Below are 22,922 nucleotides of genomic sequence, written 5' to 3' on the forward strand. Positions count from 1 at the left end.
TATGTAATATTTACATACATACATATGTAAGTGTTTGAGTGCATGTGAACAATTGGGTAGGTGTGTAAATATTGGCATTGCATTAGTTTTGCATGGCACGCTAACAGAGGTCGAATAATTTAGACTCGTTTGTTACCCACCACATAAATTCTAGTTTATCTAAGTTCACTTTTATTTGGTGTCGATGATGAGGATGTGCTGATTAAAAGCATAGATTTACCTACTTACATATTCATCTACACAGACATATGTATGTACATACATATCTTAGTAGATGCTTTATATATGATATATATACTAGTACATACACATACATATGTACTTATGTATAATTAGCTTTTATCATTTCGTTTATATATTATTTTATAATTTTATACACATATATAACTATTTCTTTCCGTTTAATTTTTTATATTATTGCTTTTATTTATTTTTATTTTCTTTTATAACAGCCGTTTATATTATATTTTTTTCTTTTCATTTTAATTTGTATATATCTTCATTTTACAAGTTTTTATTTTTTTTTAAATTTTCATTCGATTATATACTAAATATTAAAATTTATATTTAAACTTCAAAATCCAAACAATCAAATTAATTTTAATTCCTATTTGTAGTCGTTCCAATTCCAAATAAACAATTTATCTTACGCTATACAACCCTACCAGCAGCAGCAAGTAGTCTATGCTGGCAATGCCGCCTAGTTGTCATTTATTTTCAATTAGTTCTTCGTTGATTTTCTTATTTGTGCTGTTATCGTTTTTCGGAGAATGGCTGCATTTGGTAAAATTGCGAATCGAGTGTTAAATTTAACACCAAATTTGCGACCATTACAAAGAAATCTTCACAAATTAAACAGTGCCAAAAGTGTGCCAAAGAATTATACAAAATATTTAGTGCTTGTGGGTGGTGGTCTGACCGCGTTGATATGTACAAATTATCTCAAAAGCGAACGTTTAGACGCTGCTTTTCGCATGCGAAAGGTGAGTTGTTGTGCGTGAAGAACGTAGAAATATGAGCTTTCTTACGAATATATTTCATATATACTAACTAAAGTTTTAAGTAATGCTAATTGGAATATAATAAATTTTTTGAAAATTCGATTGATTCATAGCGGAAGCTTTTTTTGCGAAGGGTGTACGGGTGCAGGTGTGCGTTATCTAGTCTATTTTTAGTTGCAAATTCCTTTTTTGACATTCATAACTTGTATGCTTCTTCTTCAAACAATGTCAGCTGTTTTTTGTTTTGATCTATTTGTTAAGCGCCAATAAAAAACAACTACAATTTTAAGCAACTAGTAGGGGTTATTGCACTTTTTTCAATGAACTTCATTTGTTATTTTGATTATAACAGGTATTTTTGGTATTCTATTTATGAGTCACATTCAAGTTCCATTAAAATTATTTTATAATTTCTGACTAAGAAATTTTGATCTTACGTTTTTCATCAGAGCTTATAAATAATTTAATTTTATTATCGCAAAAATTGTATTTATATTCACAGTTTTTTAATATTAATTTCATAAATAGTTGACGTAGTCATGAACCAATCTAACGTTCAAATAAAGAACCGATGAGATTTTGCAAAATGCGTTTTTTTAAAAAATGAAATAGTATGTTATATAGTATGTACATATACATATCACAATATCATCAATAAAAGTCATTTAGGCAAATTAATAATTTTTTTAACATAATTTCATTCATAAAAGTCATTCAGACAAATTAATATATTTTTAACATAATTATTACTAATATATTTATATCCGCTTAGGCATGACATCATTTTAGAATACAATAGACAATGTCAAGTTTACAAATTGCTTTTAAAAGGCGTATTATACTCACCAAAGCCTTACCAATTTGTTCCGACCTGCAACAATTCAAAGCATATTGAATCGTATTGAATTTGTATGCCTGCCACCCAGAGTGTAAATTATGACGGCGCTTAATCCATGGCATCCCAATGTCAAAGCTGCCGGCGGAGAGACATACAAACAATGGCACTCCCGCGAAGCGCAGTCAAAACAAAACTACATAACCAGACAATAATAACACTTAGACACCCACACAATATCGACAATCGAATTTATCCCTCGGGGCACACATTTTTATTTTGGACTACAACTGACAGTACAACAATGTCGCAAATGCCACAACAAACCTGTAAACAAATGTAATCTGTAGGTAGACGCATGCAAGTGTTTATCTATTTATTATCAGGTATGCTACTCAAATTTGAATGCAATTAAATTTTGAATGATTTACAATTGAAGACAAAAGGCGGTGTCTAAATTGTTTGCCTGTCCTTTGTACAATGCATTAATGCGCTTTAAAAAATCCTATGGTGGCCAAAAGCAAAAGGTGTCTCTCTGCTGTTGCCAACAACGATGATGAATACGCGTTTCTTGAATTGATTGTCGCGCCTGCCACCGTCAATTGCCACCTACAAAACAACCATAACCCAATATTGTGGCATAAATTACTTTGCATGTATGAATATGTTTATATAGCATACACATACATGTGTATTTTAATGCCTCCTTGTATTCCTATATGGCTGCTGAGTCGCCTCGCGTAGAGGATGATGTCACACAATTATTAAGAATTATTGTCAATAGTCTGTGGTAGGTGGGTCCCGGTATGAACACAATTGTGCTTCAAGCAGTAATGAATGAATGAATTTTAAACATATCGATCTATCTAATAAAAAAAAAAGTAATAATTATGATGTTAAAAAGTTTAAATATGAATAAGCACACTTTGAACTCCCACGAGGGCTCCATGGCAGAGTGTATAGTCATTCCGGAATAAGTGTGCCGTGTTCATTTTTAAATAGATGTAGGGCTGTGGCGCGCATGTGTAACTGACAAGAGGGCACGTGATTGCGAGAGCGCTTTAAGTATGTTGTTTTAGTTTGAAATTAGACGATATTGTGTTATTAAAAAAGTGACTCAGAGATTGATGGATTGCTGGTGTAGATTTTGCATAAATACAAAATATATAAAATACACATATATACATTTCCTAAATTTATTTACTTGAGGTGTATTATTGCCTTCGAAATCGTTGGTAGCGTGAAATGCATACTCAAGTTTTTCAGGTTGTTAACGCCGGATTTATTTATTACTGTTGTAAAATTTATGAAATTGATATTGACTGCTGCTTTATTGCAGTCAATAACAATGATAATAACTTCAATGATGGCAATAAAGATTATATGAGACAATATTCATAATATTTAAATGTGGGAAAATGGCTAGGCTTTGTTTACTGAGAGGAGTTGATAATAATAACACAGACTCTTAAGGAGTCTTTTACTTGACGAGATATCTACGCTTTAGCATGGAATATTTTGCTAGGCTGGTCCTACTACATTTATAGTAATTTTCTAGAAAATCAACTAAAAAATCAAAATTAAGTTGTTTTATGGAAACTTTTTGTGCAGGGTATTCTGGGTACAACCGAAGTTCATTTTTTTTTTCTTGTTCGAACCAAAACCACTGACTGTAAAAAGAAAATAAGCATAACTTTATTTCATTATATCTTTAAATTTGTTTTCAATTGATATAAACCTTTTTCCCAACGCATCGCAGACGCATTTGGTTGTGTAATCATCAAGTGAGATACAAATCTCGCATATATTTCATTCAAGTATTACAACATCTTCATACACCTTCTTTAGAATTCGGCGATTAATTGCCAACGTATATATTTAAAATTTATCACACAGTTCCTTGCACATTCATCAATTCAACACCGTACTCTGGTATATTTATATAAACGGTTAGCAAACTGCTTTAATACTTGCTTGTAAATTTGTTTTTGCGTAAGGTGGAAAAGTATAGAATTACCAATTTCGCCAGAACATTAATCAGCACCAGCGAGAAACTGGTTGTGTGTAATGCGTATTATATGTAAGGCATTTACGTTTACACTCCCTATAAGTATTTATTTTTATCATATTGTATTTTTCTTTTGTTAATGTATAGAGCGAAGATGAAAATTTGCTTAAGAAATTGACGTCACGTGAGCGCCGCTTCATCAAGTTCGCATCGGTGGAATACCGCGGCCAATTGTATATGACACCGCAAGATTTCCTAGATTCTGTGGTTGAGCAAGAGCCAAGACGTAAGCGCAAAATGTTAACAAAATTAACAAACTCTTAAAGAGAAAATTGTGTTATAATTGCAGCACGCCTGAAACGACGCATGCTGAGTGACCAAGACTTGCAGACCATAAAAGACAACACACCGCCCTTGAAGAAAGGCTCAAAAATGCTATTTCGCACACTAAGAGACAGAGGTAATATTTGCAGCAACTATTTTAGAATTAAAATCCATAGTATAATATTATATTATACTTATAAAGCTTTAAATTTCCCATTATATTTTTAAGTGCTAAGTTTTTTCGTTTTAATTTCAGGCATTGTTTCGTACACAGAGTATCTCTTCCTGTTATCCGTTTTGACAAGTGAGTTTATAATGAGTTTACTTTCCAGCAAATAAATATGCACATTAAATAAATGTTTCTTATAGAGCCCATTTCTGGTTTTCGCATTGCATTTAATATGTTCGACACTGACGGCAATCAACGCGTTGAAAAGGATGAATTCCTGGTGGTAAGTGAATTGTGTTCGGTAAATGTTTCGTAAATTATCTGGCAGTGAATGGTTTAAATAAAAGAGTGCATTTTTGGTATATAAAAATATTTGTACAATTAAGCGATAAACAACGTTTATTAAAATGTTTTGAACAGTAAAATTATGAAAAATATTTAAATTTTATGTTTAATTTAGAAGACTGAAAATGTTAATTTTTTACTAAATTTTACTCAAAAAATTTTAATTTAAAGTGATATTTAATATAAAGATTATATTAAAAGTTATAAAAATTATTACTTTAATTAAAAATTGCATTCTCTTATTTATTCACATCAAACTCAATCAACTTTTTCTGCTAACATTACTGTTTTTTCACAATAATTTAATGTATTTAAGTTTAATTATAGATATAATTTATTTTTTTTCTTCTATCACTTTATTTTGCTTTATATAAGTATATCATTTTCTTTTTCTATTATTTTGTGCAGATTTTGAGAATTTTGGGTGGTACTTTCAAGCAGTCTAAAGTCGACGAAGAAACGCGTAAGCTTGTAAGCATTTGTTTCCAAAATATATATAAAAAAAAAACCTAACCTATGTTTTTATATGAAAATGATGTATAAGCGTAAAATTTGTTTATAAAAAGTGTGTAATTAGTACTTTCTTAAATTTTCGATAGCCTGCGGTGGAAGCGTAATGAACTTCGAAATGATAGGTTAATTGCAGTTGCTTTTTATATCGCTAACAATTCCACATAAATATTAAATCAATTGTTTTTTTTTCTTACTCATAAATTTATTGGTTTAGTTGTTAAGTTTACTTTGGACTCAAGAAACTGCGGATGAAATATTTTTCAAAGCTACAAAAAAAGCTGAAGAAAGCAACGATGTAAGTCAAATATGTAGGAAAGTTTATTCAACTATTATGTTTGCTGTTCTGTTTTATCTTATCTCTCTCTTTCTCAATGATTTTGTTCAGTTGAAATTTATTTTAGCAATTTACAGTTGAGTTACAGTATACTTACACACACATATAAAAAATATCCGCAAATCTTGGCTTCTGTATTAGACCCGCTCTAGCGCTCAGCGATAAAAAATAAACCGCTTCACCTGTAAACACTGTTGATAGTCTAAGTAAAATATACTATTTACTCAGTATGTTATCAATGAGCATGTATCTCGGCATACTGCCGAATAGTTGCCGTAGTGCTCAAACTGATTTTTGTTTTTAATTTCTACGCTTTACACGCTTTTTACTTTAAATTTTACTTTAACAGTATTTTGTTGTTATTTTTGTTGTGTTGTTATTTCTTGTATGCTTTGGCAATATTTTGTTGTTTGAAGTTTACATTTTTGTTGTATTGTTATTTTATTTCTGCTGTCGCATTCATATTTTCTGTGCCATTTTATTAATCGCATGATATTTGATTGTTTTTGTGCCAAAACTAACACGCTTACAACAGATGGAAAGCATTTTTAGTGGTGTCTGGAAGGATAAACGACGTTCCAAGGACGATAGCGATAAAAAGCAATCGAAAAATGAACCTGTAAAACGCGCACAGGTAAGGTATTTGTGTGTAGAGTAAATAAAGTGGTGTGGGATAAATTGTCTGCTGTATATAAATAATTTTAAATAGTGTTGAAAAGCAGCATTTAGTTAATTCAAAATTTTCAGTTGAAATGTGGTTATAATGTCGATATAACCAAAAGTTGTAATTATTTTACATACAAATCACATTTAATACCTTATTCTAGATGTATGTACATATGAGTATCCTTATACGATTGATATAATTTTTTATTATTTTAATTACATACGAAAAAATATGGTCCTTCTAAAGATCGAAATTTTTGTGTGACTAATACGATGAAAAACACCACTTTCAAAGGTTTTCGAAAACTAAAAAAATGTATCAATTGTGTAACAACAGCAGCATTGCTTGCTCTACATGTTTTGTGGCCACGCATGATGGTTAATATTATTTACTCTAACCCAATTTTCGAAATATAGTTTTTGTTGAAGCGCTCAAGCATGATACCGTTGTTATTTAAACTAAGTAACTGTTTGAAAATACCCTTATCCAAGCTTAACACACTTAATTTTACAGTAAAACTGTATTGAGCTTATTAATACCGTTAGATACATTTCCACAGGACGATTACATTGCTGACGATGAGGGCCTACAGCGCAAACATCGCATCGATACCACACTACAGATCCATTTGTTTGGCAAGAAGGGCAATCAGGACCTCAACTACGATGGCTTCTACAAATTCATGGACAATCTACAGACAGAGGTGCTCGAATTGGAGTTCAATGAGTTTTCCAAAGGCAATGTGGCGATCACAGAAAATGATTTTGCAAAAATCTTACTACGTTACACCTATTTGAATACGGAGGAATACGATGCATATTTGGAGCGTCTGATGGATCGCGTTAAAGAGGAACGCGGCATAACGTTCGATGAGTTTCGTGACTTCTGTCGCTTCCTCAACAATTTGGAGGACTTTGCAATCGCTATGCGCATGTATACGCTGGCCGATCGTGCCATCTCACAAAGTACACACACATATATTTTTGAGGTTATTTGTTTTCATAAAATTATTTCAATTTCAATTTTTCTCTTCGCAGGTGAATTCTCGCGCGCTGTGAAAATTTGCACTGGCTTCAGCCTTAGTAAACATTTGATTGATACGGTTTTTGCCATTTTCGATGACAATGGTGACGGTATGCTGTCCTACAGAGAGTTCATCGCCATCATGAAGGATCGTGTGCATCGTGGCTTCAAAGTAAGTCATTGGAAAGTACTTGAGTACGATCTGGCTAATGATGAATTTATCGAGGCTGACAAACCGTTGTTTGCGGTGTGGCGTCAACGCGCCTGTCGCCGCTTAGAACATTTCAAGGACGCCGAGTTATTCGCTTAAAACTGACTGACTAATATTTTTACTATCAAAAACTTATTTGAAAGTTTTTAAAATCAATTTAATTGTAAAGAGGCTAGCAGTCCATTTGAGTTCTCTCTCATTTCCTGAGTGCCGCGTGTGCCATAGCATAGTTTGTTCAAAATATTTCCTAACACATTTTTATTTTGTACTAAGAGTGCATGTTGATACCTTTTGTACCCGAATTAATTTTTGTTTATACACATTTCTCATAATTACAATTTTTTATTATTATTTTTAATGTAAAATTTGTGCAATCAGCATGCGCTTACATATCTTGATTTACGTTAGTTTAAAGTTCAAAGTGTCCATAACAAAAATTCACATATTTTGAAAATAATTTTTATTCTCCAATATCTCATTACTCGTTGCGTATCAAATCTTTAAACATACAATTTTTATATGTAATTTGTTCAAAACCATTTCATATGCATATTTTGTGCCATTCCATTTTGTGTTTCATATAAAAAATATAAATATCTAAATTCCTTGTTGCTGTTTAATTAACATTATAACATTATTATACTCATTTTTAAGTTTATATCATTTACATGCTTATTAATATTCATATACTTATTTTTAAATAAAAAACTAATAATTTTGAAATATGATTTCATTGTTTTATTTGCCTTTTATATTTGTTAATGTTTATACCTCTATTATATTTTAGTTATTTTAATATTTTTTTCAATCATTAACACATTTACAACAAAAATGTATGATTTTTACAAAAGTTGCATATTCTTAGCCACACTTCCAATACTATACATATACAACATATTGTTGGAGGAACAGTTATGACCTATACTGATTTGGCTCTTATTTTAAGCATGAGATTTTCTCGTGTATATGCTTCTATAGCTTCAAAGTTGAGCAAAAAGCTTTTAGACCATTTTACTTTTGAAAAGCAAAAATATAAAATGAAGGTTACTATTTGTAGATAAAAATATTTTAGAAAACTATATACATATATTATTTTTATTAAAATACGAAAATGTCGATAAAAAATTATATGAACTACTACAATCGTTATCTAACAAAGATTTCTAATCAAAAGGATGAAATTGTCTGTCTGGATACTTCTTAGTATGAGGAAAAAATATATTTTTTTCTATAAGCTTTATCAGTGCTATCTTTCAAAATAACAGCAAGTTCCTAAACTGTCTAAAATGTTATATATGACACCTATGTACATGTATGTGGGAAAATCCACAACGTTTGGTTTATTGATTGGTTGATTGAAAAGGGAGGCGCATGAGTAGCAGACCACGGGCGGCCGCACTGAAGTCTTCATCAAGCCCATGTTCTTGTTTTAGCGGCTGAAGTCTGCCGAGTTCACAGTCCTTGATAAAAATTCGGTCGGATAAAAAATTCGGGTCCGTTCTGGTTACGTAAACCCAGCGGCTCAGTGGATTTGCTAAAAAAAACCTAATACTTTCCCAACTCATGTCTCTTAAGTTGTAGCATTGAGAGCCGTAGAATATGTGCCTACATCCGGCTGAAGTCTGGACATTCGCATAGATAATGCGACTTATCAACCTCTGCCGCAACCACTTTTTCATTTTCTGCAAGGTTCTTAAGAACTGTTAAACATTTTCTTTTCTTTTGCTTATTCCGTTTTTTTTCCCCAGAAAATAAACAAATAAATAATAAATGTACTCTTTTCTTTGCAGTCCAACGCCAAATCGGAGGGCTGGGACGCTTTCCGGCACTGTGTGAAGCACGAAATGAAGCACGCCGAATCCAAATAAAGCGAAAAAAACAGTTTTCTGCGATATGCTTTTTGTTTGAACGAAAAGCTTGACAACGAAAAAAGTCCAAGCGCGTTTCTTTATATAAAAGTCGTGAAAATACTAGCAAACAAAAAATACCAAATATATTACGAAATAATAGCACAAATTTTTTAATTAATAATTAATTACCAAAAAATTAACAATTGCAAAAAATTTAATAATTGCAAACAAATAATAATTGCAAAAAATAATAATTAATTTAAAAAAATTTAATTATTTATTAAAAAATAATAATAATTAATTACAAAAAAATTAATAATTACCAAAAAATTAATTAATTACAAAAAATTTAATTGTTAATTAAAAAAATTAATTATTAATTAAAAAAATTAATTATTAATTAAAAAAAAATTATTATTAATTAAAAAAAATAATAATAATTTGTTACAAATTAAATTCAAACAACTGCATACCCGCTACTAAAAAACTATAGTCAAAGAAAACAAGATTTCGAATATGAAAAATATTTATTAAAATCGCATTAAAAGCCGCGTGCTGTAGGCAAGCCAAAGTTAGCTAGCAAATTACGTATTATTTATATATTTGTAAATTACTGCATTTACATATATGTATGTATGTATATGCATATGTAAATCTGTGTTTATTATTTCTTTTTAATTTAAAATTTCAGTAATTTTCAAGCAAGTTGAGTTTTTGCAAATGCAAAATTATTATTTTCGTGTGTAGTAAATTATTTTATGTATCAGTTACAATTATATACATATGTATGTATAAACTTATTTATTAAATCGCCATGTTATGTTTGTGAGTTTGTTTAATTGTTGCCAATTGTATTTTTGTTGACTAATTTTAGTTAATTTTTCATTGCTAATATTATTTGTTAAATATTGAACGCAGTGCTGGCACTCGGCTGCTTAACGCTATACAAACAAAAAATACATACATAAATACTTAAATGTACATATGTATGTATGTGCTAAATGAGCGTTTAAGTAAAATTTAATTGTTACCAAAAAAAGAAAAGATCATAAACAAATAAAAACGTGATAATAAAAAGCTATAATTTGGTTTCTTTTAACTAAACTTTAATATTTATTTGCGGAAAAAAAGTAAAAGTAGTAGTAGATACGCAGACACAGTTAGATATTTGGTTACAATTGTCAGGAATATGTTTTTAATCAATTTAGGCTAATTATAAAGTAATAATGAAATATCATGTCACATAAAAGTGCATTTACAAGTGCATGCATACTCAAATAACGGTATATTTACAGAGTTTATGTATTTATTTTTATTTATGCCTTACTAAGTTTAATTGCAAGCGCTGAAATAAAACAATTTATCAACAAAATACAATAGTTCGACTTAATTAATACAATTTTTTTTATTAAATGTAAAAGAAATTAGAAATAAAAAATGGAATTTGGTAAGTTTCTCAAAATTTGCAAGAGAACATAGTTATATACACGTATGCATTATTTATGCTGTATATGGTCACCAAAAATGCAAAACAACGTATCATTAAAAAAAATTTAAATCGTTGTCAGATATGATAACAAATATATAACCATTTTTTAACGAAAACTCTAATTTGTTTCAATAAGAGTGTATGATAACCAATATACAACCGTTTTATAAACAAAACTCAAATTTTTCTATTATATCATTTTTCCTTCGCCTGTAAACTTATGAAAAGTGATGCTACGTTATTTTGCATATTAGGTGACGATATATATATACATAAATTTATATATATAAATGTATATGAAAGCATAATACACATTTATATTGTTTCCCTTTGAACGCTTGCAATTGAAAACGCTTAAACAGTAAGCACTTATTTATTATAAATTTCTTAAGTTTAACAATAAATGTTATCACAGACAAATTACGTGCATTTGACAGACACCTTTTCTGACAACAAAACAACAACACTTTTGCAGTCTACAGTAGAGCCGGGTATTTGCTGTCGATTGTAGAAAAATATTAGCTCAGAAAATATATGCAAATATTTGCGCAATTGATAAGCAACGCTCGATGTACTGCGCTGACAATAAAAAGGCTACAGTGAGGAATATTTTTTTATAGATAAGCAGAGTCTCGCTATTGTTGTTTTTTGTTTGAAAACAATAAATTATTTTTCATTTATAATTATTTTCGTGCAATAATAGCTTTTTCGCTCAACTGTAGACTGGATATGCTGCATTTTATATTTCATAATATAATTGTTTCACTTTCTCCACAAAAATTTCTACATGAAGTGATAATATTCATTCGTAATTGGAATAAGAAAATTGTATACAATTAATATTTCAATAATTACACAAAATAATTTTTTGCTAGCATACTTAAGTGCATTGAAATAAAAGAATATTACTTAAAATGGAGAAGGCAATCTGTTTGCGACTGCATTAAGCATGCGCAAATGTTTAAAACGGAAAACTGAAAGAAAAATATAAAAACAACTTCAACATCAAATGTCTGAAGTTGAAATGAGACTTTAACATTAAACAATTTTTTTTTTTGCAGTTTTTAAACGCATTAGTACGATTTCTAAGTCCAAGAAATATTTTCTTCAAACATATTTATAAATATTATACATCTATTAAAGCCTATCAAATTTACTTTTACGATTTCTAATACGTTTTTAAATTTGCAACATTTGAAATTCATATTTAATACGCAATTCCGCAAGGAACCAACAGATATCAACCGTAGAGACGCGTTGTTTCAAAGTAGAAAGTCTGATTTGCCATTGCACTCCACCAGGAGAACGCTGCACTGTTCTCCAACTGCTCAACATAACATTGTTTGTAGTAAAAATTACACAAATGTTACAATAACTTATAAATTTAAACTAAATACGCGCTATAAGTTTACTTAAAAATAGTATTACTCGCGGTTCTTAAATATTACGGTATTATTTTACTGCTCTTATTCACTCCTCAGTAGCCTGTTTGCCAGGCAATGTCCATGTGATGCTCTTCTCTTTATTACCACCGTTATTCGCGTTGGCATTAGCGTTCGCGTTTATATTGCCGTAATTACGGTTCGTTGATTTGCCGTAGTTTCGCCGAAATTTGAAGTTAGCAAAGACATCACGCCTATTGCCATTGCCTGCCTCATCTTCACCCTCCGCCGTCGTTGCGGCAATGGGCGTCGACAATTCCAAATTTCTTTGCAAACCCACGCCAGTTAACTCCGCATCCGAAGTTTTGCGGAAATTATAAATACCCCTTCGTTGTTTTAATTGTTGCTGCTTTTCGGGCGTGCGCGGCAGCCGTTTCGGACTGGCGCTGCCATCTTTGCTGCCCGCGGCAGTTTGTTTTAATAAATGCTTCGGGTCGTTTTGTAGTGATGGAAAGAGATTTTCATCCGCATCAAAATACCACGGACGACTGAAGTGGTAATCGGCATTATAGTAGTGCCTGAAGATGGGCTCCTCGGCGCATATGCTAAACGCGTGATAGGCGTGTGATATCAACTCAGGGAATTTATTAATCCAATAATTCGTGAAATCGTTCGGTATGCAGCCGAGCTTCTGCTGCACTTCCGGCGCCAGCTCATGATAATGATGTTTCTGACGTACCAAAAAAAATACAAATGTAGGTTGTAATCAAATGTATTGGGATAATTTGCATTGAACTCACCTTATTGCGCAGCGCGCGCAAGAGATCACGCACACTGGCACCCATGTAGCCGCGATATTTGCGCAGATCCTCCGTTATGAGCGGATCAACGTGTGCATTCCAATCCCCGCGCACAATGCAGCGACCATTCTTCTCCAGCGACTTCAATGGCTCCACATGGAATTGCAGCTTTTCAACGCGATCGCTGACGTCCTGTAGGAAAGCCAATATCTTCTGATTATTCCAAAAAACTGGATGTGTGCTTATGCAGCGCGCGAACGGGCGATTTTGTGCATCTTTATGTATCATATCAGCTATCAGCTGTTCGGCAAGTATCTATAAAAGGCAAGCAGCAAACAACGACTTTGATATCAGCTAATATGAAAGACATAAAAATTTGTTGTACTTACAAACTTGCTAGCCTCCTCTGGCACGTTTGCCTCATCATCTGTGTCCACTTTGAGTTTCAACAAATTATATTCATGTGTTAATATGTTATGCTGCCGCTTGAGCGCATCACCAAACGCATGATGGCCAGTGGAAAGCACATAATAGTAGACGCAGCCAAGTGAAAAAATATCCACAGCGGTTGTCTGCACAGTAGAAAGCAAATATGTGCAGTTAATTTCAATTCACATACTCCCTAAGTGCACACAATAGCAGCACCACTGCAACTTACCGTACGCTGACCGCGCATCATTTCTGGCGCAATCCAACCGTCAGTGCCGGTCACGCCGGAGCGTCGTGAAAAACTGGTCTTGCCAAAATTCAACTTCTTGCATAAACCGAAATCGGATATCATCACACGCACGGTGCCACTAACATCGGGCAGTGAAAGCAACACGTTTTGTGGCTTAATATCACGATGCACTGCAAGCAAAGTAACCAAATTTGTTATTAGTTAACCCGTTAGCTTCATGTTGTTAACAACCAAAATTATGTCACTCACCGATATTCAATGAATGCAAGTGGCTGAGGCCGGCTGCCGCTTGGCGCAATACCTCCCACACGTTGATTTGCGTGCGCAATTCAGCGCTTCGTTCACCCTCTGTATAATCTTGCAACGTGGCCGCGCAAAGCTCCACCGCTATGTAGCGAAATTGGCGATCTTGTTCGGTACAAAAGTATCGCACCACATTCTCGTGCGCATCACTCTCGCGCAGCAAGGCCACTTCACGGTCGGCAAATGTGAAACATTCGGGCAGCAGCCGTTTCACCGCCACAGAGCGTTCCTCAAATGTGCCTCTAAACACAAATGTACCCTCACAACCTTTACCTAGTACTTCGTTCGAGTTGAAAGATATTTTGCCAACGCGTATATTACCATCGCCCAAATCGATGAGGTCCAGTGCATTCACATTGGTGCTGCCGCTGCTGCTCTTATTGGAGGACGAGTACGTTTTCGAGCCGTTTTCACTTTGATTCTTCAACTCACGCATAGTGCTGCACATATACCAGAACATGGCGACCATAGCCAAGACCAACACAATGAGAATCTGATGTACTTTTCCACTCGGATGTTCCATAAACCACTCATTGATGAATTTCTGTATTTTATTGCTATTCGCCAAAATGATCTTTTTTGTCTTATTAAAAGCATTTGTCGACTCTATTTTAATTTCAATTACGGGCTCAGTTTGTACACCAATTTCGGCTGAGTTCTTTTCGCTATTCGAACCTGTAATTATGCTATAGCCATTTGAGCCCATAGTAGTGACATCGGGAAAATGATTGATCGTGGCTAAGCCTTGATTGTTGTCATCTTTCGACGGCGAGGGCGATATTTGCAAATTACTGTCAGTCGGCATGTTGTAATGGCCGAGCACAATGCCAGCATTTTGACGTATCACATCATCGATATATACCATTTTAGGATCTGATTCCTCTGCGGAGTTGGGGCCATCCAGCAATTTTATTGGTGGGTTTGCCGAAATACGTGGTGTGTCCTTATCCACCAGCGAAGGTAAAGCATATAAGCCATGACTGTGCTCACCCACATAAAGTGATTGGCTGCGAATTCAAAGAAGTAAATATATAAATATAATTCATTGATATAAATATTTGCATTTTTTGAGCTTACAACAACTTTATGGTATTCACATTGCCGGTTTTGGACTCCTCTATAATGGATTCGAAAGCTTCATCGGAGACGGTAGTAAAGGGCACACTTAACAAACCTTCCGAGCCGAGTAGAAATGCAGCCACCACTGGACTTGTTAAATCGCGCTTCCACAAAAATTTGCCGTTCTTTCTATCTAAAGTTACGATATTACCGTTCGATGTGGTGGTTAAATGCAGATATTCTACCGATTATAAAAAAAAAATTATATATTATATGAAGACATACTTTTTCACGTCCCACTCAACTCACCATACTCCTTCGATATATCCGGCGTCATTGTGTGTGCGCTATAATCGTAGAAGGTAATATTCCAGGGTTTAACATTTTTCCCCTTGGCCAAACTGTCGTACATCATGACGGTGTACTGCGTGCGTCCCAAGTAAATTGAACGCGATGTGCTATGCGTAGCCTTATTCTTACTTTCCTCATTTTGTTCTGTAGCTTCAGCGGTATCCATTCCGAAACCCATAACAGTCTCGCGTTTACCCGACTTTGGATCGACCGCGAACCAAGTGTCGCTTTTCTTTCCCGAATATAGTATGCCATCGGACGAACGACAGGGCGCGCTAGCCACCAGTTGTGGTATAGTGTAGGGCAATTTCTTCAAGTTACCCATATCGCTAAGCTGATAAATGCTGCCATCACGTGGATCTGGCAAATATTGTGGCACTTCGACATTTTGTTCCTGGTCGGCGCGTACCGGTGGTTCTTTGGAAGAAAAATGAATTGCAACATTAATCTACAAATACATACAAGCATTTATGTAGGTTCTCTAGAAACTGAAAACGGATGTATTCTTCAAAATTCTTTCTTTATATACACATTATGTTGATAATTTAATGTTAAGAAATCACAATAAAATTCCAGTCAGAAAATTGCAGTGTTTATAAATGATTCTATTCCGAGTTATACTATATCATATAATCATTATAAAAAATGGCATATTATTTATAATTATATAACATTGCTTGTGTACATACATATATATACTTATTCAAAAATAAATATATGCCATTGATGAGTCTGAATCCACATTTGAAGTTTAAAGTTCATTGCCTGATTTTGCAAAATAACACTAACATATAGCTAACATCCATTTTGTTTCTACAACAATAAAACCAAAACAACATCAAATTAGCAACTAAACAACTACGCATACGACTGGGCGAGATATTAGTCATGTCTGACTATCAGAAAATTCTAATGTTTATAACGAAAGCAAAGTTTAAAATTTGACGGTGAAATGTATTATAATGTAGATATGTATGTATGAACATATAGACAACTCCATAAGTGTTCAATTGAAGCTAACATTTGTGTGATTTTTGCCACGCAGCTTGATACGGTCAATGAAAATGTTGGCTATAATCATGCGATACACATTTAAACGCGACGCACAATGTACTAACATACATATGTATATATACACCTCACTACATAAGTACATGCAACCATATAGTAATTTGTTGATATGATATTTAGATGTTCGTGTCCACATACATATATTTCTAATAAACATATGTACATATTTTTTTGCTTTAATAGAACACAGTACAAATCAGCCAAAACAATTAATAAAAATCTCTAGGAGCAATGAATTTTCAAAATGTATTTACCAACAAATACTAGCACAGTTCTACGAAATTTCAATTTTTAAAGATAAATGTCTATGCCGGCACAAATTGTTTGTTTTTACCCTTTGTTTTGTGCTTACACTTAAATGACTAACTTGTTTGATTTTGTTGTCACCTACACATACACATTTTTGTCGATACAATCTGTTGTGAGTTTAACAACGCTTTCAAAACAATTTATGCCGAAGTGTATGGGGTGTGGATTACTCTTATCAGTACTTTGATACAATGTTCCACATCGGCAATAATTAAATAAATTGAAATAAACTTCTACACATGGTTTTTACACGTATACATTTTCAAATGACTTAAAAGTGGGGAAAAGCATGGCATGATTTCATTATTTAGTGTATGCATAATTGTAAACATCTGGGGGTTACTATATACATACATACAAATATAGCACTTTCGTATCAACTTACGATAAAACAAAAATAATAATTAAAAAATCTGTTTTCTGCGTTTGTGTTTGGGCTGCTGAAAAACACATGACATTTTTTGTCATAGCGAAAATATGCATAGAACAGCAAATTCACAACTTTTCTATACATTAAATTACGACTGTACTTACAACAAAACTAAAAAAAATATATATAAAACTGTAATTATAAAAGAGGATCTTAGTTTCATAATTTTAGTATCTTATGCACTTCGCTTTTACGGAGACAAATACAGATTGTTAAGCGTGCTGAAAGTTACAAGCTATTGATTATAAAAAGTGAGAATTGCATATACACACGTAAATTAATAATAAAGTGTGCATGAGAGTCCTTAAACTTAAATTAATCAGTATGACGCGCCTAAATGTTTTTAATTGTGGGAAAATAACAGCTGATCATAGCGTGAACGAAAATCTATAATTAATTCAATAAAAAGTAACTCGTTGATATATACAAAATCCTCTTTTTCAACTACAAGAAAAGTCTTTTATAATCAACTAAATAATATTAAAATATTGTTACAAAGCGCCACTGGTAATTACCGTCTGCTATGGTCCAACGAATTTCACTTGTTATTGGATCAATTGCTGTTAATCCGCCCCCTAATGTCGAGAAAACCATTAAAGTTTCTTCATCTCGGGCCAAATCAGTGCACGCCTATTGGATGACAATAGAAAGATAGTACATGTATTTTATTAAGTTATACTAATCCGTGGCGCCACTGCATAAATCTATTTTGCACCTCATCATCATAAGAACCACCTACCTCTCTCATACGATATGCCCGTAATTGGTCAGACGCGGCATTATCCTTTGTAGTAATATTACGATTGTCATTTTCTTGTGTAAAATTTTGTGCATTTGTCACAACTTTTATTTTACTTTTAACTGGGGTTTTTGCCGACACCGCGGCTGATGCAATCAAAACACACAATCCGAAACAAACTACGACGTTCCACCACGACCGCGACATCACCAACCACCGACACTTCATTTTCTTTTCCAAAAATTTGCTCTATTTTCCACACTTTATTACTTTCATCACTGTCTTACTAAATATTTTGTGCATGTAATTAACAATACATTTTCCGTATTTTAATCACGTTTTATTTAATTTGCCACGGCATATATTTCTTCAGAAGTTAAAAAATCTAGAAAAATTCGCCATTGTTGAACACCAATTGAAATTGACAAATAAACTGAAAGAGGAACATAAGAAGAAACGATACGGAAAGAATCATAAAGAAATTGGTGTTGCTGTGTCGCATAAAATGAAGACATAATTCACACTAAATTCTCTAAATACTCAGACAAGAGAAGTGGAATTTTTTAGTACCAAATAATGTCTTTGCAAAATTTAATATCCAGAAATTCAGACACAAATTTTAATCATAAAATATTTGAGTATGAATTACTGTGTCGCGGAAGTACAAATTTAATTACATATTCTCCACAAACAGTTTTAATACAACTCTATAGTTGACCAGTGTTGAACATCGTTTTACCGGTTTTCTTTTCTACTTCGCGTTAGTTTAATTTTTAAACTTTACTAGGTTCGACGTAGGTCTTTGTTGTGAAAATATATTTTTGTTTTTCTGATAGTGGGTATGTTATCTAATCTTATATTATTTGCTTGTGCACACATGAGAGTTAAATTTATATAGCATCATAAAAGAATCGAAGCAATTGTAGGATTCCCCTACTTAACATTTTTGTATTCCTTAGGTGCATCTGCAATGAAAAACGCAATTCATGTTGCCGCATTCGCCCTCATGGCTTTATCACTTTTTATGGAGGGCGATGCAAAGAAATTAAAGTTTGCAAGAAGTTTTATAAATCCATATCCCCGATTCCAGGAATATAATGATGGAGGAGATCCTGGTGAACCACTTTATCTAACTCCACTTATACATGATCCAAAAATACCCAATGACCAAGTTCGACAAAAAGCAGCAGTTGTTGGCAGTCAATTCCACAAAGTGGAAAGCTATTCCGGTTATTTAACAGTGGATGCGGGACGCAAATCAAATATGTTCTTCTGGTATTTCCCCGCAGAGGAATATCCTGATTATGCTCCCGTAGTTTTATGGTTGCAAGGAGGACCGGGTGCATCTTCGTTATTTGGTTTATTTGTGGAAAATGGACCCTTTGAGTTTGACTCACATGGACATCTACAAAAACGCAATTATACTTGGAGTCGCTCGCATAACCTTATTTATATTGATAATCCAGTTGGTACCGGTTTTAGCTTTACTGACAGCGATGATGGCTACGCTCGCAATGAAAAAGATGTCGGGCGTAACCTACACGAGGCCGTAATGCAATTATACGAACTTTTTGAATGGTCAAATTCTACTGGGTTTTGGATAACGGGAGAATCTTATGCAGGGAAATATGTACCAGCACTGGCTTATCATATTCACTTGATGCAAAATGCAGTGGACACACGTGTTTATATCCCGTTAAAAGGTTTAGCTATTGGTAATGGACTTTCTGATCCTTTGCATCAACTCAAATATGGTGATTACTTATATCAGTTAGGTTTAATCGATGATCATGGTTTGAATCGCTTCCATATTGAGGAAGAGAAAGGTAAAAAATGTATAGAACAACACGACATGGATTGTGCCTTTGAGGTATTTGATGGTCTTATCAATGGTGACCTTACCAATGGATCTGTTTTTCATAACCTTACTGGATATAACTATTACTATAACTATTTAAAAACTGACAGCGACTTGCCGGATGATATTCTTGGAAACTTTATTCAGTCGTCAGCAACACGCCGAGCGATTCACGTAGGCAACAAGACATTCCATGATTTAGATAAAGAAAATAAAGTGGAGAAATTTTTGAAAAAAGATGTAATGGACACGGTAGCGCCATGGATAGCAGAACTTTTAAAGGACTATATTGTTTGTATTTATAGTGGACAACTTGATATAATTGTGGCATATCCTTTGACACGTAATTACTTGATGCACCTTAAGTTCGCAGATGCCGATAAATATAAAATAGCGGAACGCAAAGTCTGGCAGGTGGACGGTGAAATTGCAGGATATGCCAAACATGCCGGTCATTTGATTGAAATATTGGTGCGTAATGCTGGGCATATGGCGCCTGGTGATCAACCGAAATGGCTGGAATGGATGATTCATCATTTAACGCACTACAAAAAAGTAGTATAAATTTTTATATAATGGGTGCACACAAATTAGCACATAAATACTTATCAATATTTTTTAAAAATTATAAAATAATTATTTTATTACTTTATTCATCCAAAGAATTTGAATTGTTAACAATATTAAATAATAAAGAATGATTATCCAAAGTTCATCTAGTTTTTGTTGTCACCTCTTGTACTGCATCCATTCCTTTATATTGACGTGCCACTAAAAATAGCTCAGCAGAATCTGACCGACTTGACTCTGGTTTTACACGTTTGACGTGCTCGTAAAATCGTCCAAGATCATTTTCCAGTTTGGATACATCGCCATTCGCCCACAACTTGACTACTAAATTTGCGTTTATAGCAGACATTGCCAAAGCAAAGCGCAGCACCGAATAGCACAAGCTCATTATATTCTCCTGATCTAACATGCGTACACCCGTTGCATTAGGTGCCATATCTGAGAGCACACAATTCACTTGTCGGTCTGCTAATGCCTCCCGAAGACGCTGTTGTGCTATGGCGGTTGTGAAATCCATGCCTCCGAAAATAGTAGCACCCTTTAAATACGCATTTTATAGTTAAAACCATGGTGTGTTATAAAACATACTTATAAACAAATGCTCACCGGCACCGCATGAAAATGTAACAAATCAATGCTAAAAACTGCTCCTTTCTTATTACCCTCTTTGATGCCATTGGCGTTAGTACGATCGACCGCTACTTGCGTCCAACTTCCAGGTGCCGCTCCGCAGTCAAGCACAGTATCGCCTGGTTTAAGTATTTTAAATCTATCATCAATTTCTATGAGTTTGAAAGCGCTACGGCAACGAAGATTCATCATTTTAGCTTTCTCCACATATGGATCTGCTAGTTGTCGTGTCAGCCATTCTTGTGAACTTTTACTCCTCCCCTTAAGATTACGTGGTATTTGTTTGGCCAAGCAGTTTTGTGTGCTGATAACTCGTATAAAAGATTTCGTTGATATACTTATATTCATTGTTATTCAATGTTAAAAAACCGTACAAAAAGTACAAACAGCTGATATTGTTTACAATACGATGTTTTGTAATTAAATAAATATGCCAATGGAACGCAGATAGAAGAAAACAACAGGTAACGTGAAATCTAATTTAATTAAAAACAAATTTACTACATAAATATAATTGCTATTCTTTAAGTTTTAATTTTGTGGCACCCTGTGTTTAAAATAACCGCTTTTTCCGAAGGAAGAATGTTAAATTGTTACATATTTAGTAATGTGATGTGGTTCGCATTAAGTGAGTTTTTCTGCTATTATTTGTAAGTTTTCACTTACGTTCAAAGTTAATATCACACGTTAATGATATGTTTAAACTACAACCGGTGTGTAAAAATACTACCTGAGATAATAAATATGGTAAGAAAGAACATATAAGCGCACATTGTAACTAATAAGCTACGTTTTTGAAAACCGTACGTATAAGCCAAACTCTTTCGATGTCCTAATAAAATTAATTTAATTTTTACATACATACATAAGTAGTTAGTTGCAAATTTGCAAGGATATACAAATATTTCACAGTGCAATAGTAGAAAAATGTATTTTAGTAGAAAATTTATTTTACTATTTCTGTTCACGCTAACTTTGAATTGAAAATTTCATCAAGATTACTATTTTTTCAATAACACTGGCCTACGAAAAAAATTGTTTGTTTGGTGCAGCTCCGTCCGTATCTGTAGTCGGTAAAGTAGGTAGTATTAACTGTATTGCTGCTACTAGATGTCAGCTGACAGCTCTGGTTTACCTACAAGTCTTATTTTAATTTTTTTCGGTTTTATTCAAAGTCTGTCAATCTGATTATCACTTTTATGAGATTAATAGTATACATTTATTATGGAAAGTAAGTCGAGTAGTTGCAGTAATGATCCTGACGAGTTTTGTTATATATGCGGCGAGTATATAATGAAAAATCAACGGAAACCGATTAATGACATTGTAATTCGCTTGTATTCTGCTTACTTTGGTATTGAAATTGGCAATCAAGATAAAGCGTGGGTTCCACACATTGTCTGTAAGATTTGCATTGAACATTTGCGGCAGTGGGAAAAAGGAACGCGCAAATCTTTGAAGTTTGGGATACCAATGATTTGGCAAGAACCAAAAAATCATCATGACGACGGTTATTTTTGTATGACGACTGTTACAGGCATTAACAAAAATAACCGCAGCAATTGAAAGTATCCCAATATCCTTCCAGCTGTAAGACCTATACCTCATTCAGACACCGTTCCAATACCTGATTTTTATCGGGAAGTTCAAGAAAATGAGGAGGATGATGTAGAAGAAGATGATGATGATTCTGACTACTGTGGAGAAACATCGAGTCCTATAACTTTTTCCCAAGGCGAGCTTAGTGACCTTATCAGAGACTTAGATCTTTCAAAAGAGCGTGCTGAGTTGCTAACATCAAGATTGAAAGAAAAAAACTGTCTTTCTTCTGGTGTAAAAATTAAAAATTAATTAATCTCACTCAAGAAAATCACAGAAAAAAAATTTCCTTGATGTATAATTTCCAAATAAATTACTAATTTTAAAAAATGTGTATTTTTATTCTTTCTTATAAACGAGAACTGATATGAAA

The 22,922-nt window shown here is 33.3% G+C and overlaps 4 protein-coding genes across 9 annotated transcripts; 2 read left to right on the plus strand and 2 right to left on the minus strand.

The window, feature by feature from the left end:
- The first annotated feature begins 714 nt into the window (after positions 1-714).
- LOC126767188 (calcium uptake protein 3, mitochondrial) lies at positions 715-10,364 on the plus strand. Of its 6 annotated transcripts, XM_050484770.1 has the most exons (11): positions 717-983; positions 3,992-4,130; positions 4,194-4,304; positions 4,425-4,472; positions 4,538-4,620; positions 5,091-5,153; positions 5,410-5,490; positions 6,065-6,163; positions 6,756-7,161; positions 7,234-7,391; positions 9,221-10,364. In XM_050484770.1, the coding sequence occupies exons 1-11, from the start codon at positions 771-773 to the stop codon at positions 9,296-9,298; spliced, it is 1,479 nt and encodes a 492-aa protein (XP_050340727.1). In that variant the 5' UTR covers positions 717-770; the 3' UTR covers positions 9,299-10,364. The 6 variants fall into 6 exon arrangements, with proteins under 6 accessions (XP_050340724.1, XP_050340735.1, XP_050340731.1 ...); XM_050484767.1 differs by lacking the exon at positions 9,221-10,364 and having other exon boundaries at positions 715-983; positions 7,234-7,687; XM_050484778.1 differs by lacking the exons at positions 6,065-6,163; positions 9,221-10,364 and having other exon boundaries at positions 715-983; positions 7,234-7,687.
- LOC126767177 (serine/threonine-protein kinase/endoribonuclease IRE1) lies at positions 10,365-18,319 on the minus strand. The gene is made up of 9 exons (XM_050484759.1): positions 17,893-18,319; positions 17,669-17,783; positions 15,302-15,760; positions 15,011-15,233; positions 13,880-14,940; positions 13,610-13,800; positions 13,341-13,523; positions 12,952-13,266; positions 10,365-12,881 (listed from the first exon to the last, which is right to left on the minus strand). Exons 1-9 carry the CDS (start codon positions 18,118-18,120, stop codon positions 12,240-12,242), a joined length of 3,417 nt encoding a protein of 1,138 aa, XP_050340716.1. The 5' UTR covers positions 18,121-18,319; the 3' UTR covers positions 10,365-12,239.
- A 303-nt stretch (positions 18,320-18,622) lies between these two features.
- LOC126767223 (venom serine carboxypeptidase) lies at positions 18,623-20,463 on the plus strand. Its single transcript, XM_050484791.1, has 2 exons — positions 18,623-18,731; positions 18,852-20,463. The coding sequence occupies exon 2, from the start codon at positions 18,863-18,865 to the stop codon at positions 20,312-20,314; it is 1,452 nt and encodes a 483-aa protein (XP_050340748.1). The 5' UTR covers positions 18,623-18,731; positions 18,852-18,862; the 3' UTR covers positions 20,315-20,463.
- LOC126767230 (rRNA methyltransferase 2, mitochondrial) lies at positions 20,363-21,365 on the minus strand. Its single transcript, XM_050484799.1, has 2 exons — positions 20,927-21,365; positions 20,363-20,858 (listed from the first exon to the last, which is right to left on the minus strand). Exons 1-2 carry the CDS (start codon positions 21,296-21,298, stop codon positions 20,463-20,465), a joined length of 768 nt encoding a protein of 255 aa, XP_050340756.1. The 5' UTR covers positions 21,299-21,365; the 3' UTR covers positions 20,363-20,462.
- Between the last annotated feature and the right edge of the window lie 1,557 nt (positions 21,366-22,922).

Source organism: Bactrocera neohumeralis, chromosome 2 (assembly GCF_024586455.1).
Source record: "Bactrocera neohumeralis isolate Rockhampton chromosome 2, APGP_CSIRO_Bneo_wtdbg2-racon-allhic-juicebox.fasta_v2, whole genome shotgun sequence".
NCBI classification, from domain to species: domain Eukaryota; kingdom Metazoa; phylum Arthropoda; class Insecta; order Diptera; family Tephritidae; genus Bactrocera; species Bactrocera neohumeralis.

Coding starts and splice junctions, on each gene's coding strand:
- LOC126767188 (XM_050484767.1), top strand. CDS start 771: ATGGCTGCATTTGGTAAAATTGCGAATCGAGTGTTAAATTTAACACCA. Junction 4,473..4,537: donor CCTGTTATCCGTTTTGACAA/GTGAGTTTATAA, acceptor TGTTTCTTATAG/AGCCCATTTCTGGTTTTCGC. Junction 5,154..5,409: donor ACGAAGAAACGCGTAAGCTT/GTAAGCATTTGT, acceptor TTATTGGTTTAG/TTGTTAAGTTTACTTTGGAC.
- LOC126767177 (XM_050484759.1), bottom strand. CDS start 18,120: ATGAAGTGTCGGTGGTTGGTGATGTCGCGGTCGTGGTGGAACGTCGTA. Junction 15,761..17,668: donor TCGTTGGACCATAGCAGACG/GTAATTACCAGT, acceptor TTTCTTCCAAAG/AACCACCGGTACGCGCCGAC. Junction 13,524..13,609: donor TGATGCGCGGTCAGCGTACG/GTAAGTTGCAGT, acceptor TCTACTGTGCAG/ACAACCGCTGTGGATATTTT.
- LOC126767223 (XM_050484791.1), top strand. CDS start 18,863: ATGAAAAACGCAATTCATGTTGCCGCATTCGCCCTCATGGCTTTATCA.
- LOC126767230 (XM_050484799.1), bottom strand. CDS start 21,298: ATGAATATAAGTATATCAACGAAATCTTTTATACGAGTTATCAGCACA. Junction 20,859..20,926: donor TACATTTTCATGCGGTGCCG/GTGAGCATTTGT, acceptor GCGTATTTAAAG/GGTGCTACTATTTTCGGAGG.